This window comes from Tupaia chinensis, unplaced genomic scaffold (genome assembly GCF_000334495.1).
Source record: "Tupaia chinensis unplaced genomic scaffold, TupChi_1.0 Scaffold000438_1, whole genome shotgun sequence".
Taxonomy (NCBI): domain Eukaryota; kingdom Metazoa; phylum Chordata; class Mammalia; order Scandentia; family Tupaiidae; genus Tupaia; species Tupaia belangeri.
In genome coordinates, this window is record NW_006159943.1 from 1,524,825 (window position 1) to 1,543,763 (window position 18,939).

The window sequence follows — 18,939 nt, forward strand, 5'->3', positions numbered from 1 at the left end:
CCTCCCTGCAGCCCATGGCATGTAACTTGACATAGAACTTCCTAGTCTCACCCAGACAGGATTCCAAGCATGTTTACATGCCCCATCGTGTGAAGCTGTAGCGTCACTGCAGTGCTGAGCCCTGGACGATCAGGGTCTGGCTCCAGGGCCAACCTGTACATGCGGGTGTGCAGGCAAATGCCCGCAATCCCAGCTGACAGGCAAGGTGTGAGAGGAGGATGGTGGTGTGAGACTCTGTTGAGGGTGTTTCTCTGTCTCTGATTAAAAAAAAAAAAAAAGTTTAAGGCCAGCCGCTGGGATGGTGGTTAAGGTGGCTGGATCCCACATGGCTGACTGTGCAGTTCGAGTCCTGGACCTGGTGGCCTGGAAAACACTCTAAGCGCATGTGTGTTCATGCCCAAAATCCCAAAAGGAGAAATGGAGACGGGATTGAGGCATGGCCATCCCTTATGGGGGTGCTTTCTTACTTTCTCTTTCTCTCTGGTGTATGCCTGTGGCCTCTAGCAAATTTTAAAAAGAGTTTATATTAGGGCTGGCAGGTGGTGTGGTGATTAAGGGCACTGGACTCCCACATGGCTGATCACGGTTCAAGTTCTTGACCTAGCGGTTTGCTTTCGCTCTCTCTCTCTCCCTGTGTGTGGCCCTATCTGGTCAAATTAAAAATAAATAAATAAATAAATAAATGAATGAATGAATAAATAATTCTTTTTTTTTAAAAAGGTCTCTTCATGTTTTAAAAAATGTTTATATTGCATAATGATCAATCTGGGCAATAAACTACCCACCACCTCAAACACTGACGATCACTTTGTGTTATACACATTCGAAATCCACTTTCCTGTTTTGAAATACACGTTGAAATGTCACCAACTCTTGTTATGTCATGGTGCTATAGTATTCTAGAATCCATTCCACTTATATTCTAGAACCCATTCCACTTATCTTCTATCTCTTAACCAAGTTTTCCTACACCCCCTTCCCCCCCACACCCTCACTTCCATCCTCCTTCCGGTTTCTCTATCCTGTTTTGCTCTTCCCATCTATGTGGTTGAATCTTTTAGCTTCGATAAATGAATGAGGACATGTGGTATTTGTCTTTCAGTGCCTGATTAATTTCCCTTAGCATTATTTCCTCCAGATTCATCCATGTTGCCTCAAATGACTAGAATTCATCCTTTTTTTAATGGCCAAATAACATTCCATGGTGTACAGGACACATTTCCTTTATCCACGCATGAGCTGTTGTGTACTTCGGTCAATCCTACTATCCTAGCTTCTGTGAACAGTGCTAGAGCGAACACAGGAGTGCAGACGCTCTTAAAAAAAAACCCTTGGGCTACACATATCCAGTAGTGGGATCACTGGTCCAGATGGCATTTCTTTTTTAAGTTTTAGAAGATGTATTTGGAACCTGGTAACTTTTAACCTGGGTTGGTTTGCATTTCAGCTGGGGCATGAGGGTTCCACATAATCTAAGGCAAGTGAAGCAAAGGTCCATGGGCCTCGCTGCAGAGGACTATCAGACAAAGATCACTTCAGAAGCCATGAACGTTCCCCTTAAAAACAAATAAAAACAACAACAACAAAAAATGCACAGGCTAGGGCAAGCACTTGTTCCCAGGGCTGGGAACAAGTATGCTGCAAAATAAATATAACTACAACAGATGTGTATATATATATATATTTTTTTCCTTTTTGAGAGATAGCAGAGGAAAAACTACCAATGAATTGAGAAGAGAGGAAAGCCCGTAAAGGCAGGCCTAGTGTGCAGAAAGAACGGACAAAATATTAAGTCAGTTGGGTTTTGAGTCTGAGCACATTCAGGAGGACGTTGTTGGAAGGCTAAAATCTGAGGGGAAGGGGAGAGGAATACAGTTTGAAACGAAATGGAGCTTGTCAGAGGGAGAAAAAAAGACTTTAATAGTGGGCCCTCCCTCTTCTTGATGACATTCCCATAAAAATCAACAGCAGAGCTCAGATTCTACTCAGGCTAAACCTGGGGGTATGGAGGAAGGCCAGGAGAGGGGAGAATTTCCCCCTTGATCTGTGCTAAGTAGCATTCTGATCGAACTTCTCACTTGCTTCCTCTATCTGGTCAAAGACCTGCAGGTCCTTTACCATCTTTTCTCAGGGTGGCATCTTTCTTTACATCATTGCAGACACCATCACTTTAAGCCACATGCCCACTGCCTCAAGCCTAGATTATCAGGAAGAGCCTGGTTCCCACCCTCCACCCATCCAGCACTCCAGCACAAGGGACTAGCCTCCCCAGTCTTTTCCCTGCTCCCTCCATCAAGAACCTGTAATTTCTGTCCTTACTATCTAAACAATCAGATGCATATGCACTAGCCTGGGAATATGGTCCTCTTACTCGTGGATCCAAAAATTTACCTTTTTTTTTTTTTTGAGAGAGAGATTTTTGCTATAGGGCGTGTGTGCTTACTAGAGAGACAGAGACAGAGAGACGGAAAGTGAGAAATCACCCGCCTGGGTTGATTTCTCCCCAATCCCTTCTTCTCCATTCTCCTCCTGGGATCCTGGGCACACATGTACATACGCCCAGTGTGAGTTTCAAGCTGCTGGGTCTGGGCCTTGAAGTGCAGTTGGTCCCGTGGGAGATTAGCGCCTTAACCACTATGCCACCTGCTGTCTCCTTAAATTCACCTCTTACTACCTGTCTCTGTTCACCTGCCTCTATTGGACCCTAAGAGTTGCTGTGCTCACTCCTGCCTCTGACCCATGATAGTCTCCACCCCTTCTCCTACCGTGTCCTGCTCCCTTTTCAAGCACCTGGTTGATCGGTGCTTGACTCTGTGAAGCTATCCCTGGACACTGCAGCCCACTTTTCACTTACTCCAACACTTTTTTAAACTTTATTTATTTTAATTTGACCAGAGTGGTACAGAGTGAGAGAAAGAGAAAGGGAAGGTGAGAAAGCAAGCCACCAGGTCCAGGACTCAAACCATGGTCAGTCATGTGGGAGTCCAGTGCCGTTAACCACCACACCACCTGCTGGCCCCACTAACTCCAACATTTTGTTTGGAAAAATTTCAAACCACAGTACAGTTGAGGGAGTATCTACATACCCCTCATGCAGTTGCACCAATTAACCTATGCTGCATTTGTGTTCTATATACACACTTCTTTCCCATTCAAAAGTGGTAGACAATGCATCCCTAACTACCCTGAAGAACCTTAAAACGCTGCTATATAAACACATGCCATTAGCACACCAATGAATTTAACTCTAATACAATAATGTCTAATATACAATGCATCTTCAAATTTCCCTAACTGCCTTATTAATGCTCTATAGCTATTCTCCAACTGCCTCAACCTAGAATTCAATCAAGAATCTGCAATTATATCTGTCATGTCTCTCTCAGATTCATTTAACCTAGAATACTTCCTTCCCCTTTTTTTCTTGGTCTCTCCTAACTATGACATTTTAAAGAGTCCAGGCCAGCTGTCTTATGAATGCTCTGCAATCTGCAATTGTCTGATGTCTCTTTGATGTCACGGTTGGGTCCGGGTTAAACATTTTTAGACTGATTTGTAAGTGATGTTCCGTAGCTGGCCCGACTCTGGTGATCCTAGGTTTGATAACTTAGGCAAGGTAGTACACCTGAGATGTCTCAATGGTAAACATCTATTTTCCCCTTTGAATGAATGAGAAATCTGTGGGGTGATGTTCTGAAAATGCGTGGCTATCCTACTCTCCAACAACTTCTCACCCTACAGTTTTACTAACCATGCAGGATCCTGGCCTGAATCACTTCTTGTACATAGGATGACCACGGAATGGCAATTGTGTTGACCCTATTAGTCCTTCCACGTCTGTTAGCAGGCAGTCTTTTGGAAAGGTCACCTCATCCCTTTTCCACAAATCCTCCCTTACCTCCACCCCAAGGGATGCATTTTTGTTCACTATTCTCCCCTTTTTTTAAATGTTAAAAATGTCCCAAATTAGGGGCCAGCAGGTGGCATGGGGTTAAGGTGCTGGTCTCCCACATGGCCAACCACAGTTCAAGTACTGGGCCGAGGCTTGCTTTCTCACTTTCTCTCTCTCTCCCCCCGACTCTTTCTCTCTCTAGTCAAATTAAAAAATAATAATAATAAAAATAAGTGAAATTAAATCATTAAAAAAAAAAAAACCCTGTCCCAATCTGGCCAGCAGAAACTTCCAAAAGCCACTTCCTATGTCCTTTTAACATGTCACCATCTCTCTTTGATTATTTCTTTGCTTTCTGTCACAAAAAAAGATACTCCAGGTCTGGAATTCGACATTTCCCTAAGGATCCCTGGTTCCTAAAAAAAATCAGAAACAAGATCTGGCTGCTTGGTGTGAATCACAAAGGGCTATCCCTCTTTCCAGGCCCTTTCAATGGACAGAGCTAAGAAACAGCAGAAAAATACTCACGGATGTTTGAACCCAATGTGACAGGGTTCTTCTTCATTTTCCCCATGCAACATTTGACCTTCCTTTCCCCATAAGAAGAACCCTGTTCCCAAGCAATACCAGTGTATTTACTCCCGTGCTCTGTCCCTTACACAGACAAGACAGTTTCTGGAGTTACTATACCAGTATCACTAGCACAAACAAACCACTAAGTAAAGTTCATGGTTTCCTTGTAGTTTCATTTTGTCCCCAGACCACATCCTGTACAGTCAATACTGTGTGCAAGTTACTTTCATTGATTTTTTTTTTTTTAATTTCTGCCAGAGGGTGTGTGCACTCACGGGTGAGAGACAGACAAAGCCAGAGAAGAGAAGTAGGAAGCACCCCCACCCCCCATGCAGAATGGTCACCACAATCCCTTCTCTTCCGTGTCTTCCTCCTTTTGAGATTTTGGGCCTACACGCACATCCACCTAATGTGTTTTTCAAGCTGCCAGGTCCAGGACTCAAACTATGCAATTTGCCATCTGGCAACTATGCAGTTGCCTTAGTCACCATGCCACTGGCCTGGACTGTTCTTTTAAATTTAAAAAATTATTGATTACTTCTTTTTAAATTTGTTATAAGGAATGTACTCACTTGGAGAGAGTGGAGGGGGAAGAAAGAGAGAGAGAGAGAAACCAAGAAACACCATCCATGGGGGATGTCAAACAGCGATCCTTTCTCTTCCATTTCTCTCTCCTTTTGGAATTTTGAGTATACATGCACACATGCCACTGTATTTTTCCAAGCCACTGGGTCTGAGACTGGAACTGTGTGATCAGCCATGTGGGCTCCAGTTGCCTTAGCCTCCATGCCATGGGCTAGCCCATATTTACCGATTGTCTCAATGAGACAGAGAGAGAGAGAAACTGCCAACATGGTCTTCACACAATGATTCCCGTCCCCCTCACTCCTCACACTCATAGTGAGAGGGAAAGTGTGTTCCAGCTGGCCTAGAATACAGCCATTGAGTGTATGCCTGGTGTGTTCGGGAATGTCCCAGGATATGAACCCAGGACCTTTCCCATGTGGGTGTAGTACATTACCACTACACCACCAACTAGCCCCAAAAGATTAATTTTCTTTTTTATTTTTTTGGAGAGGTTTTCACTATAGGGTGTGTGCGCTCGCCAGACAGACAGAGAAAGACATAGAGACAGAAAGCGAGAAATCACCCCCCAGGGGGGATGGTCACACCACAATCCCTTCTCCTCCGTTCTCTTCTCGGGATCTTGGGCACGCACACACATGCGCCTGGCGTGAGTTTTAAGCCACCGGGTTCGGGATGCGAACTGCGGTCGACTACGTGGGAGTCCAGCGACATAGCCATTACGTCAACTGCTGGTCCCAAGATTAATTTTCTTTCCTTTTCTTTTTTTTGGAGAGGTTTTTGCCATAGGGTGCGTGCGCTCACTAGAGAGACAGAGAGATAGAAAGCGAGAAATCACTCCCCCCCAGGGGGGATGGCCATGCCGCAATCCCTTCTCCTCCATTTTCCTCTTGGGATCTTGGGCATGCACACACACGCCCGGCGTGAGTTTTAAGCCACCGGGTCCAGGATGTGAACCGCGGTCGACTACGTGGGAGTTCAGCGACATAGCCATGACGCTAACTGCTGGTCCCCGATTAATTTTCTTTTTAAAAAATTTTTTGCCATATGGAGTCAGCAGGTAGCACGATGGTTTAAGGTATTGAATTCCCATATGGCCAAATGCAGTTCAAGTCCCAGACATGGCGGATTGCTTTCTCACTTTCCCTCTCTCCTCTCTCTGTCTCCCTCTGGTGAACGACTACGTGGGAGTCCAGCGACATAGCCATTACACTAACTGCTGGTTCCCATAAATTGTTCTTTTTTAAAAAATTATTTTGTTCTTTTCTCGTTTTAGTTTGTTATAGGGTGTATGCACTAGCCAGAGAAAGAGAAAGTGAGAGAGAAAGGGAAAGTGAGAAACCACTCCCCAAGGAGGGTGGCTACGTCATGTTCCCTTCTCCTCCTCTTTCCTCTTAGGATTTTGGGCATACAAGCATACGAGCCTGGTGTTTTTCAAGTCACAGGGTCCAGGACTCTTAACTATATAGCCAGCCATGTGGGATCTAGTCACCTTAACCCCACACCACTTGTTGGCCTTTTATTTTCTTTCTTTATTATTATGATTATGATTATTTTATTATTTTGAGAGGTTTTTGCTATAGGGCACATGCGCTCGCCAGAAAGACAGAGAGACAGAAAGTGAGAAATCACCCCCCGGGGCGGATGGCCACGCGTCAATCCCGTCTCCATTCTCCTCTCGGGATCTTGGGCACACACGCACATGCACCTGGCGTGAGTTTAAGCTACCAGGTCCAGGACTCGAACCACAGTCAACTACATGGGAGTTCAGTGACACAGCCATTACGCTAACTGCTGGTCCCTGTTATTATTATTTTAAAGAATTATTTTATTTATTTACTTATTTATTTTCACATGAGTTTTGCCAGAGCAAGACAGAGAGAGAGAGACACAGAGAGACAGAGAGAGAGAGAATGAGCAAGCCATCAGGTCCAGGACTTGAACCACAATCGGCCATGGGGAATTCCAGTGCCTTAACCACCACACCACCTTCTGGCCCTATTTATTATTATTTTTTAAATTGTTTTTGTCACAGGGGACATGTGCTTGCCAGAAAGAGAGACAGTGAGAGGGAAAGTGAGAAATCACCCCATGGGATGGCCATGCTATAAATTTTCCTTTTGGGATTCTGGGCACGTATGTACATGTGCCCAGTGTGAATTTCAAACTGCCAGGTCCAGGACTCACACTGAAGTTGACCATGTGAGAGTCCAGTGCCTTAACTACCATGCTACCTGCTGGCCCCTCTTTTTAAATTTTTGTATTGCCAGAGAGCATACGCGCACATGCGTGTGCATGTGTGAGAGAGAGGAAGAGGAAGAGAAAGAAAGCACCCTTGAAATACTATAGGGCACATATGCAAAATCAAGTGCCAGAGCTGGGATTCAAACCATGGCCTGCCATATTGGATCCAACTCCCCATGCACAGTGCATAACTGCTGTGCTACAGAGTTGGCCTTCTGAGTTACCATTTTCATTTGTTTTTGGCTTCCTTTCCATGTTTTTGTAAAACTAAGCAAATATGAATATATACTTCTATTTTCCCTTCTTTTTTTAAAAAAAATATAATTTTATTTAGTTTTATTCATCTTTTTTTTTTTTAATTTGACCAGAGAGAGAGAGAAAGAGAGAGAGAGAGAGGGAGAAAGTGTGAAAGCAAGCCACTAGGTCCAGGATTGGAACTACGGTCGGTCATGTGGGAGTCCGGCACATCAACCACCAAGCCACTTGCCAGGCCCCTATTTTTCCTTCTTGCTTACACAACAGGTAGTATCCTAAACTTTTTGCACTTCACTTTTCTCACTTAACAATATCCATGAAGGGACTCACAGACACCTCCCTCCCTCCTTTCTTGTCTTTTTCTTTAAGAGGTAGCCCTCATTCAGACACACACACTCCTCCCTGCTACACAGCTCCCCACGACAGGGTGTGTTAGAGGGCGAAGGTTACTTCCTTGTGTGCTCTAGTGTAGTGCAGGTAGACCATAGTGCTCTGGAAACACGAGTCAAAAACACTTTTCGGTGCAGCCTATAGAGTGGGTGACAGAGCAAGGAAATGCGTGGCGACCTTCAGGGCCCACATAGGCATCTTTTGTTAGCCTATGATATGTCTGTGGGTGAACGTGTGTGTATAAATATAATTTGTGCATATACACACACACGTTATATATTATATAACACGCATTACACAAGTTAATATATAAATATTTACTATATTATTAATCATTAACCTATTTATTACATATCATTATAGGTTACATATGTAATACACGGTGTATATATATTACACATGTATATACACACATATTTCTTTGGAAAATTAGTTGCTAAGCAATTTTACATTAAAAATTTCCTATTTCTGTTTTTCCTTAAAAGGCAGAAGTTCTGGTATTGTGGAGCTTATGGCCTCACATGGACAAGCAGCTGAAATTGGGTGGGGCTGGGGCATAAGTCTCACCTTTGCCCAGGCACCACTACCCTGGCCCACACTCCTGTCTCACTCTGATCCCTAAGAGGTATAGGAGTCCGAGCTCAGGGCCGCCTAGTAGGACCGGCTTCTGGAATGTGAAGAAACGATAGCAGCGTGTCTTTTCCACCTGTCGGTGGGAGGTTCCTAGTTGCTTCATCCTTAGCCCTAGCCCAGCACAATCATGTCAGCAATGACAAGGCCATGAATGTCCACGCTCTGTGGGAATAAAGTCCTTTCTGACGACGAGGCCCTGTGCCAAGCAGCTGACATATACCACGGCCTCATTTGATCCTAACAAAAGCCTGGTAGAGTAAGTTCCCCTCTTCGATGAGTGAATGGAGAGGTTAAGGTGCTTATGTATAAAGTTGGTCTGACTTCAAAGTCTGTGTTCTTAAACAGGAAATTATAGGACCTGTGGTCATATGTAGACCTACCTGGTCTTTATTTGTTTACATACACACTTAAACACACATGCACACACACGGTACAGTCAGGCACTGCATAATGACGTTTCCGTCAGCGGCAGACTGCATATATGAAAGTGAGGCCACAGGCTGTCCCATACAGCCTAGGTGTGAGTGGCTACACCATCTAGGTTTGTGTATATATACTATGACAGTCACACACTGAAATCACCTCATGTTGGTGTTCAGAACACACACCTATTGCTAAGTGACCATGTACATGCACATGTATATAATGCACACGTGTGTATACATTCACTAGAACACATGACATATAAGGATGTATAACATGCATATACTACAAATGAATATAACATGTATAACACTCATTCATATATGACGGTGACAAAAAGGCATACCATACAAAGGCTGAGCCAGGTCTTCTTAGGTCTGGGGCACAGTCGTATTCCAGAGCCCCTCCCTAGAGCCAGGAGTGATAATCAGGAAAATGCCACCTGCTAGGACCTTAGCTCCAGATAAAGTCCTCACTTCTGAACCCTGACCGGGTCTTACAGCTTGGTTTTCCTTATCTCCCGGGGTGGAGCTATAAGCAGGCTCTTGGCACCTTGTCTTTCCAGGGACTCTGCCTCCTGTTAGGATTCTCCCCGTGGTCTGATGCTGGCAAACACAGCCTCCTGGGCTTGCACAGCCCCACAGTGAGAGCTGAGAGGAAGGAGGCCTGCTGGCAGATAATCCCTGCTGACCTACAAACTTCGGGCATCAGTTCTCTGGGCCTCAAAGCTAGGAGACAAATGGAGTAGAGGAGTCTGTGGCCATGTGGCCAGAAAAGGCTCACACCTCAACTGCATCACTCGGTAGCTGCTGAGCAGCGTATGAATCACCTGAGGCCCACCCCATGGATCCAATTCAGTGGGTCTGTGGGGTGGAATCTATTTTAACAAGCAGTCCAATTCCTTGTTCTGAGGACAATGTTAAAAGGCTCTCAAAACAAGTCCCTATCTTTTGTGTCCATCATTGGCTTTCTCATCTGTAAAAAGAACGCATGTTGATAAGTATCTGTTTGCCTTCCCTTTCAGACCTTAAGCCTCTGAGAACAAGGAGCATGTCTTATTCATCCTTGTAACTAGCCAAGTTTCCACATAGGGCCTGGTACATGGTGAGTGCCCATTCTAAAATTTTCTGCTGGAGGAACACACATGTCCTTTCTTCAGAGCTGACTTAAGGACCAAAGAAGCCATATTTGTTAAAGGCTTGAGAGGCGTGAAGTCCCATGCAAATGGCTTTCCTGTGTTTCTTCCTGGCTCTTTCCGGGTATACACTGGGTGATGTATGCTCACTGTTGTCAGGGTGAGGGAACAGGACTAGAATGAGTGAGTGGATAGTGGACAGAAGGAGGACAAGCCTGCAGCGTTCAAGTTCCGGGCAGGCTGGGCCAGGAAGGCTCTCCCAACAGAGCAGACAACCTGGCACCAGGTGCGTGCAGGGGCACAGGCAGAGCCTGGGTGCTGAGAGCGTGCATTAGTGCAGCTCAACACGGAGCACTCGGCACACAGGCTACACAGGACAGTTTCCAAGGACAAGCCTGCAGCGTTCAAGTTCCGGGCAGGCTGGCCAGGAAGGCTCTCCCAACAGAGCAGACAACCTGGCACCAGGTGCGTGCAGGGGCACAGGCAGAGCCTGGGTGCTGAGAGCGTGCATTAGTGCAGCTCAACACGGAGCACTCGGCACACAGGCTACACAGGACAGTTTCCAAAGAACATTAGGAGTCAAAATACTGGCTCAACCTCGGGCTCAGCGTTCGCTGGCTATGCAGCCAAAGGAAGCCAGCCAATCTCTCCAGGCCTCACCTTCCCAAAGAAAAACTGTGGGGACCACTACCTTTCTCAAGAGTAGTTGGGAGGGCTCAGTCACCTCCATTGACACCTCAAAGCTAAAATATTCAAACTGCAATCAGTCTCCCCAATCCAAGCCCAGCCCAGCCCAGCCTAGCTCCTGATGAAGTGTTTCCTCTTTGGCAAACAGTGCTGTGCAGTGGCTCAGGTCAAATATCTGAGTGTTACTTTGACATCTCCCCACAAGCCATCAATTGCCAAGTTGTCAATTGCCAAGTCGTACTGATAAGACCTCTAGCATTTCTTGAACCCACCTATTCCCCTTCCCTCTGACCCTAGCCAGCGTACTTGGTGTAAGACACTGCTGTCTCTCACCTAGAGTAAGTGGCCTCCCACATCTACACCAGTCCCATCCATTCTTTAGACCAGTGACCCTTCGAAGAGATAAATGAGAAGATGTAGCGCCCCACATGGGTTCCCACTGCCCTGTGTGACTTCCAAACCCTGAATCCGGCCAGCAGATCTCGCGTGAGTACCTCATGCCTCTGCTCCCTTGCCCTCCTTGGCCCCCACCCGATTCATGTTTCAACCCCAGGGGTCTTCTCTCCTGCTTTAAGCTTCTTCTCTGCATTAGCTGAGGCCACTGCGATCTCATTCCTCAACTTTTATTCCTCAGGGTTCAGCTTGTGTATCCTCCACGGGGAAGCCTCCTCTGACACCCCTATATGTTGAATTTCCCTTTGCAGTGCCTAACTCATTAGTAATTCAGTTATTGTCTGGGTGCTGGTTTTGACTGTTACCATCTGCATTCCCTGTTTAATGATAAACTCCACCCTCTCTCATTCTTTAGAGCATACAGCAGCTCCAGAACACCAGAATGAAGGACCCTCAAAAAGCTCAGAGGGACCAGAAGTTGGCATAATGGCTGTCGCTGGACTTCCGTGTAGCTGACCGGAGTTTGAGTCCCGGACCCAGTGGCTTAAACTCACGCTGGGTGCGTGTGTGTGCGTGCCCAAGATCCCGAGAGGAGAATGGAGGAGAAGGGATGGAGAAGGGATTGCGGTGTGGCCATTCCCCCTGGGGGGGTGATTTCTCATTTTCTGTCTCTCTCTGTCTTTCTGGTGAGCGCATGCAGCCTATGGCAAAAACCTTTCCCAAAAAAAAGCAAAAACAAAAATTCACAGAAAATGCAAAAAAAAAAATTACACATAGGTTTCTAAAATTTTTATGCAAAAATAAACTTGTATTTAATTCTATTTCTTAAGTCTCTTCATACAGATATTTAATAAACATGATCTAACAGATAATATATGCAACAGAACTTTAGACATCAAAATATAGCATATACTTATCACAGTACTTAAGAGAACTGGTTCTCAGAGACTTCCACAATGCATATAAATTAGAATTTAATAACAAAGACTAAGGAAGATAGGAAGGGGTTAGTCTCTCTACTGACTACAGCAAGGACGAATATCAGCCTCCCTGTGTAAGAACTGTTTTAACCTCCTAAATTCTACAGTCTCCCAGATTTCTGACATTAAGTTCTGCCCATTAAACAGCGAAACATCTACTAAAGGAGAAAATGTATCTCAAAACATGTTAACAAAGGCAGAGTTGGGGTGGGGGGAGTGGCCAAGAGACTCAGTGAGGAAGTAGCCTTTAACTAGAGCCTTGGAGGAAGGGTAGGACTTCAATGGGTGGCTGTGCCTTAGAAGGACATTCCAGGAGGAGGAAAGACCATAGGAGAGACATGAAGAAGGCAGAGGACACAGAGACTTTGCTTTTTTTTTTTTAAGAGGGATTCTTGCTATAGGGCATGTGTGGTCGCCATAGAGACAGAAAGTGAGATAGCACCCCCCAGGGGGGATGGTCATGCCACAATTCCTTCTCCATTGTCCTCTTGTGATTTGGGGCACACATGCACATGTGCCTGGTGTGAGTTTCAAGCCAACAGGCCCAGGACTTGAACTGCCACGTGGGAGTCCAGTGGCATAACTATCATTCTACCTGCTGGTTCTGACACAGCAACTTTGAGGTGGCTGTCAATGCGACACAGGGGAGAGAAGGGAGCAGAATCTGACAAGAGAGTATTACCAGAGACAACAGTGAAAAGCCATGGGTTCCTGTCTTGACCCTGCCACTTACTAGCTGATTTATCTCAGGAAACTCTAAGCCTGTTTCTCAACCTGTGAATAATTCACCTGCCCTTCCCTACCTATCTCATAAGAGTTAAAGGAGATAAGGTGTGTCAAATGGCTCTGCAAATACTAAAGCAACACATCAACATTAGGAAGTATAATGAGAGAAGCAAACAGGCTGGGGTGGGTTATGGAGGGCCTTAAGTGCTCTTAAAATGGTGGGTTTTCTTCTTTGCAGGTGGGGGCTACTGGAGCCTTTCTAGAGAGGTAATAGGATCAGACTCAGCATGAAGAAAGCTGTTTCTCTGCAGTGACTTGAGTAGGCTGGAAGAGGGAAGGCTGGAGGTCTAGAGACCTGATGCCCAGCTGAAGGACAGCTGGAATACACTAAAAGGGGCAGGTGGGGGGTGCTGAGAGAGCAGTGAGGGGCTGACTTTGGGAGCGCCTTCTAGCCGTGCAGTAACAGGGAGGCACAATTCACATGAGGCTAAGAGCACCTGGCTGGTTCAAATCAAATACACTTTATGTAGAAAACACACACCAGATTTCAGAGACCTAGTATAAAAAAAATGTAAACTATCTCAATAACTTTTTATATTGAAATCATTTTGTTGTTTGCTCTAGGTGTGTGTGCTTGCTGGAGACAGAGACAGAGAGACAGAAAGCGAGAAATCACCCCTAAGGGGGGATGGCCACACCACAATCCCTTCTCCTCCATTCTCCTCTCGGGATCTTGGGCACGCATGCACATGCGCCCGGTCTGAGTTTAAGCCACCAGGTCCGGGACTCAGACTGCAGTCTACTACATGGGAGTCCAGCAACATAGCCATTATGCCAACTGCTGGTTCCCTGTCTCTCTAATATTTTCATGTGGCTACAGGAATACTTTAAATTACACACATGGCCTTTATCATATTTCTCCTGGACAGTGTGGGACTGGCCTCCTTGGGCTGCGACTCCACACTCTGCCCTTCTCGCCATGGCAGGGCCTCCAGGCCTTCAGACGCATAAAGGAAAACCAGCAGTCTGCCCAGAGCTGCCTCCATCTTTGTCTCCCCCAGCACTGGGTATACATTTCTGCCCAGACACCTCTCAAGTGGTTGCCAGCTGATCCCCCTTGTTTGATGGAGCATGCACTCCAAAGTGTGGAGGCATATGGAATTCATGTCTCCCCATTGAAGAAGAACTGGGCCTGGCTTTGAGGGGTGGCTGTGTCTCCAGCTCTCAGAAGAGAGCAATTCAACACTGCCCTAGGCTTGCACCTTTCTCTTCACTCAGAACCCAAGTCACCAGCCTCCCAGGCTCTACCAGCACAGGTACTGGCTCAGACTCACATCTGCTTTATCGAATGTGCCACAGATTCCTCAGAAAAAGCTCAGTGCCTGGGCTATAGCCAGGAGTTCAAGTTGACACAGAGGAGCAGCTAGGATTACAGGTGTGTGCCACCACTCGTAGCTTTTAGGGTCACCAGGCATAATGGCTGCTATTCTTGTTATATCATCAACAGGTAATAAACCAATTCTTTATCCCCAAATGTCTTACTCCTCTATTTTTCTCCCTAATTTCCTTCCTCTCTCACACCCTCCTTCCTCACTGTCTCCAGTGTTCATAACTATTTTCAATGCTTTTATGCTCTGCAATCTTTCAATCTCTACCACAGAGTGCAGACACTGTATATGTTAAGTGGAGACATACAATGTCTATCTTTCTTAGCCTGACTTGCTTCACTCAGCAATAAATCTTTCATATTTGTCCACTTTCTATCAGATGCCAGGTCTTCTTTGTTATGGACGAATAGTATTCCATAGAGTATATGTGTCACATTTTTTCAATCCATTCTTCTATTCATGAACATTTGGGTTGGTTCCATGTTTTAGCAATCGTGAATAATACTGTAATAAACATAGATGTGCAAGCACTTTGGGCCCCGCATGAGGGTTTTTTTGGGAGAGGTTTTTGCTATAGGGCGCGTGCGCTCACCAGAAAGACAGAGAGAGAGAGAGATAGAAAGTGAGAAATCACACCCCAGGGGGGATGGCCACGCCGCAATCCCTTCTCCTCCACTCTCCTCTCAGGATCTTGGGCACACACACACACGTGCCCAGCATGAGTTTAAGCCACTGGGTCTGGGACTCAAACCGTGGTCGACTACATGGGAGTTCAGCAACATAGCCATTATGCTAACTGCTGGTCCCGGGCTGGCATGAGTTTTAAGCTGCCGAGTCTGGAACTCGAACCGTGGTCAACTCTGTGGGAGTCTTGCGATGTAAACATTATTCCATTTGCTGGTCCCACAAAGAATATTTCTATTCGAGTTTCCTGGTTTTAACAAAAGGCAAAGGAGGTAAGAGGAGCAGAGACTAGAATTCGTAAGGTAAAGAATGAGTATCTGGGGCCAGCAGAGGCATGGGGGCTAAAGTGGCTGAATCCCACTCTACTGCGTGGTTCAAGTCCTGGATCCAGTGGCTTGAAAAACATGCCAGCACATGTGAGTCATGCTCAAAATCTTAAGGGGATGGAGAAATGACGGAGGAGGGATTGTAGCATGGCCATCCACCATGGAGGGTGCTTACTCACGTTCTCTATTCCCTCCCTCTCTCCTTCTCTTTCCTGTGACTGCATGTGTCCCTGGCAAAATAAAAAATGAAAAAAATTTTAAAAAGGAGCATCAGACACAGGGCCAAGACTTGGACCTCAGTCTGTGGAATGAGATTTCCTCCTTGCCACCTCATGTCCACTGTGTGACCCTGGACAAGCCATACATTCCCTCGAAGCTTTACCTTTCCTAATGGCAAGATGGGATGATCAAGCCTGTACTTTCTGCAGGGACCGGAGGAACTAAAATGATCTGTTATCCTGAAATCGCACTACAGGTATAGCTTGTTTTACCTCATATTATCCTGAAAAGATGAGTAAATGCGTTCTGAAGTAAATCTTCCTGATGATGATAATGCCTTAAATACTAACTTTCAAAAGACTAGGTTTCCTTAAAGCAAGTGATATCTTGCTTTATACCTTGTAGAAACAGAATTGTGACATGAGCCCATTTTTGCCTACTGACACGAAACAAGGACAAACCATAAAATAGATAACCCAAAGTAATGGCCAATCTAAGAAGTCTTCATTTTGCTTTTAAAAGAGCTGACATCTGGAGATAGTCTGTGGCCTGGTGGCTAAGGGAGCTGGATCCTACAGTCGACTGTGTAGTTTTGAGTCCCAGACATGGCAGCTTGAAAAACATGCCTGGCACATGTGTGTACATGCCCAAGATCCCATAAGGTGTGAGAAATGGAGACAGGACTATAGCATCCCCCCCCCCAATGGGGGATGCTTTGTTCTACTCCCTCTCTTACTAGTGTTATGTGCCCTCTGTTCAATTGAAAAAAAAAAAAAAAAGAAAAAGAAAAAGAAAAAAATGTCATTTGGGTCAGTCCCGTATTATAGCGATTAGGTACTATGCAGAGGAAGCTGGATCCCACATGGCTGACCAGAGGTCAAATCCTAGCCTTGGTGGCTTCAAAGACAATGTCAGACACATGTACTATTGAGTCTAGGATCCTGAGAGGATAAAAAATAGGAGGAAGAAGGATTGTAATGTGACCAGGCCCCACTGGGAGTCTCTCTCTCTCATGTGTATTCAGATGTCCTCTGCCATTTACAAGATAAAATAAAATTTTCATTTGGCCTGAAAGATTCAAATTTCTTTACTTTTCTTGCTATCGGGCATGTGGACTCACCAGAAAAAGGGAGAGGAGCTTTCTAACTTACTTTATTAAGGTAGACTTTAGGGTCACTACCATCGCCTAGTGATTAAAAGAGCCAGATCCCATATGACTGCATGGTTCAAGTCCAGGCCCTGGCACTCTGGGCCTGTGTTTATGCATGTCCAAAATTCCAACAGGATGGAGAAATACAGAAAGGACTATGACATGACCACCCTCCATTGGCCGTGCTTCCTCCTCCTCTTTCTCTGGCCAGAGCATGAACCTTCTAGCAGCAACAACAACAAAACAAGTGGACTTTAAATTAGTTCCTGTTCTCTGAGTTCATACCAAAACTGACAGGAAAGTACTTGGTGGCAGAACAAAGTTGGTCTTCGATTTTAGAACCGCTGAGGTTAAACCATAAATAAGTAACTCGCAGAGGTTAAACCATAAAATGAGTAACTCATGGAGGTGATGTGAGTCAACAGGGTCACGTGTGCTCTTCTCTTCTCTTCCTCCCTTCCCTACCTCAGGGAGGCTGGAGCCTTTTCTTCAGCTGAGATAAACCCAGGTAGGTGCAAATCTCCTCACAGAGCCTGAGCCACCAACCACAATGCAGAAACGCAGGAGGAAGGAGTCCCAGAGCTCTGCAGGCTGTCCCTATCCTCCACATTCCTGGCTGGTGACTTCAAGAAGCCCTGCTGGAAGTGGGAGTAAGAAGGACAGTAGGAGAAAGAAGGGCGGGAAGGGAAGGTTCTTCTTCAGCCAGCAATACCTTCCCTACAAATTCCTGTTCCACCCTTCTAAAAATTACCCAGAGACTCCCCTCCTTGAGGAAGACTTCCTCAATCACCTACCTACCATCGTTCCTATTCTTTGTGTTATTCTAGATCTGAAGCACCTGACCTGTGCTACAACCACACAGCCCTGCCTCTGTATTACTTGAAAAAGGAGCTCACACATTCTGTCCTGTGCTCTCCCATAACACCTGTCCTAAAGGAGGAACTCATGTCTTCTATTACATGTCGTGTTTCTTCAGCACCCACATCTCAAACCAACCGACACAGGGCCCCCACCCAAGAAACTGAGTTCTACAAAGGATACTTTACCTACATAACTGCTTAAGATGCTGACAACAGGCTGATCAGAGAAAATCTGAGTCAACTTCTTTATAGCCAGATCCCTGAGGCTCTTGCCACAGTTTTAGCACCAAGGGATCCACTCCAGATCTCTGATCCCTCTGATTACTCCAGCCCCTTATGTTCACTAATGGGCCTGGGACCACTGGAATGAATCACTGTTTTAGAACACGCATCTGGCCTAGGACGACCTCAAGCAGCCAAGTCCGACATGTGCCTGCCTGACAGGCGGTAGAACAGGCAGACCACAAAACCAAAGAATGCTCCATGGGCCCTGCCTGTCCAGGCGCCTCAACCCTGCAGATTTAGAAATACACAGCCAACGGGGAAAACAGCACTGCCTTCTGTGCTGGGGGAGATCCCATTTTGAAGACAAGATGTTTTAGAGTAGTGATTCTTGCTACTTCCAGCCAGTTACATGCTTTCCTCTGGAATGAAATCTCTCTCTCTTTTTTTTTAAATTTTAATTTGCCATAGGGTGAGTATGCTTGCCAGAGACAGAGAAAGAGAGAAAGTGAGAAATCATCCCCCAGAGGAGGGGATGGCCACACCTCAATCTTTTCTCTACTGTCCCCTCGGAACTTTAGGCAAGCACAGACACATGCCTGGTGTGTATTTCAAGCCACTGGGTCTGGGACTTGAACTTTACTGTAGGCCATGTAGGATCCAGTAGCCTTAACCACTGCTCTGCTTGGCTGACTTGCAGAATCTTTGATGTTGAGGGGATTGCACAACAGTGAAAGGAGTGTTACAATGACAAAAATTATGGTGTTGGCAAATGGGCCTTATAATCCCCAATAAAAAGCATTTGTTCTAGAGCACCTAAGTTGGCCCAGTTCACTACCAGGCACCACAGAAAAGGTTTAACAAAGTACCCTGAGGTTTAAAGATTTGGATTATAGTCTTAGTGCTACAGAAAGATGTGATCGTGTGTACACACGAGGGGTTTGGGGTGACAAGAAGAAGTGATGAATGAGCCCGATGGTCCCTGCAGTTCCTTTCCAGGGACCATACACATTCTATCCAGGCATAAGTCACATTATAATGAGGTTCTTTTTTTTTTTTCAACATCTACAAGGGACCACCTCAAGCAGGACAAAAAATTCCAGTATTTTAAGTTAGAAGCTATAATCTGCAAAATATAATCCCTAGGAAACAAACCTGGATGGACCAGGAGAGA

General features: G+C 45.6%; 1 protein-coding gene across 9 annotated transcripts in view; it reads right to left on the minus strand.

Annotated features, from left to right (window-relative positions):
- The window catches only part of ARHGEF11 (Rho guanine nucleotide exchange factor 11), a 130,733-nt gene that overhangs the window by 59,311 nt on the left and 52,483 nt on the right, over nucleotides 1-18,939 (minus strand). For 2 of the 9 annotated variants that reach the window (XM_014590409.2, XM_006155216.3), the window contains exon 1: nucleotides 52-205. The exons of 3 other annotated variants lie outside the window; for them this stretch is intronic. In XM_014590409.2, coding sequence (XP_014445895.1) covers nucleotides 52-161 — 110 coding nt within the window. In that variant the 5' untranslated portion in view covers nucleotides 162-205. Of the gene's footprint in view, nucleotides 1-51; nucleotides 210-18,939 lie in introns of those variants that run through there. 4 more of the 9 variants (XM_014590407.2, XM_014590406.2, XM_014590410.2 and 1 more) reach the window with 4 other exon arrangements.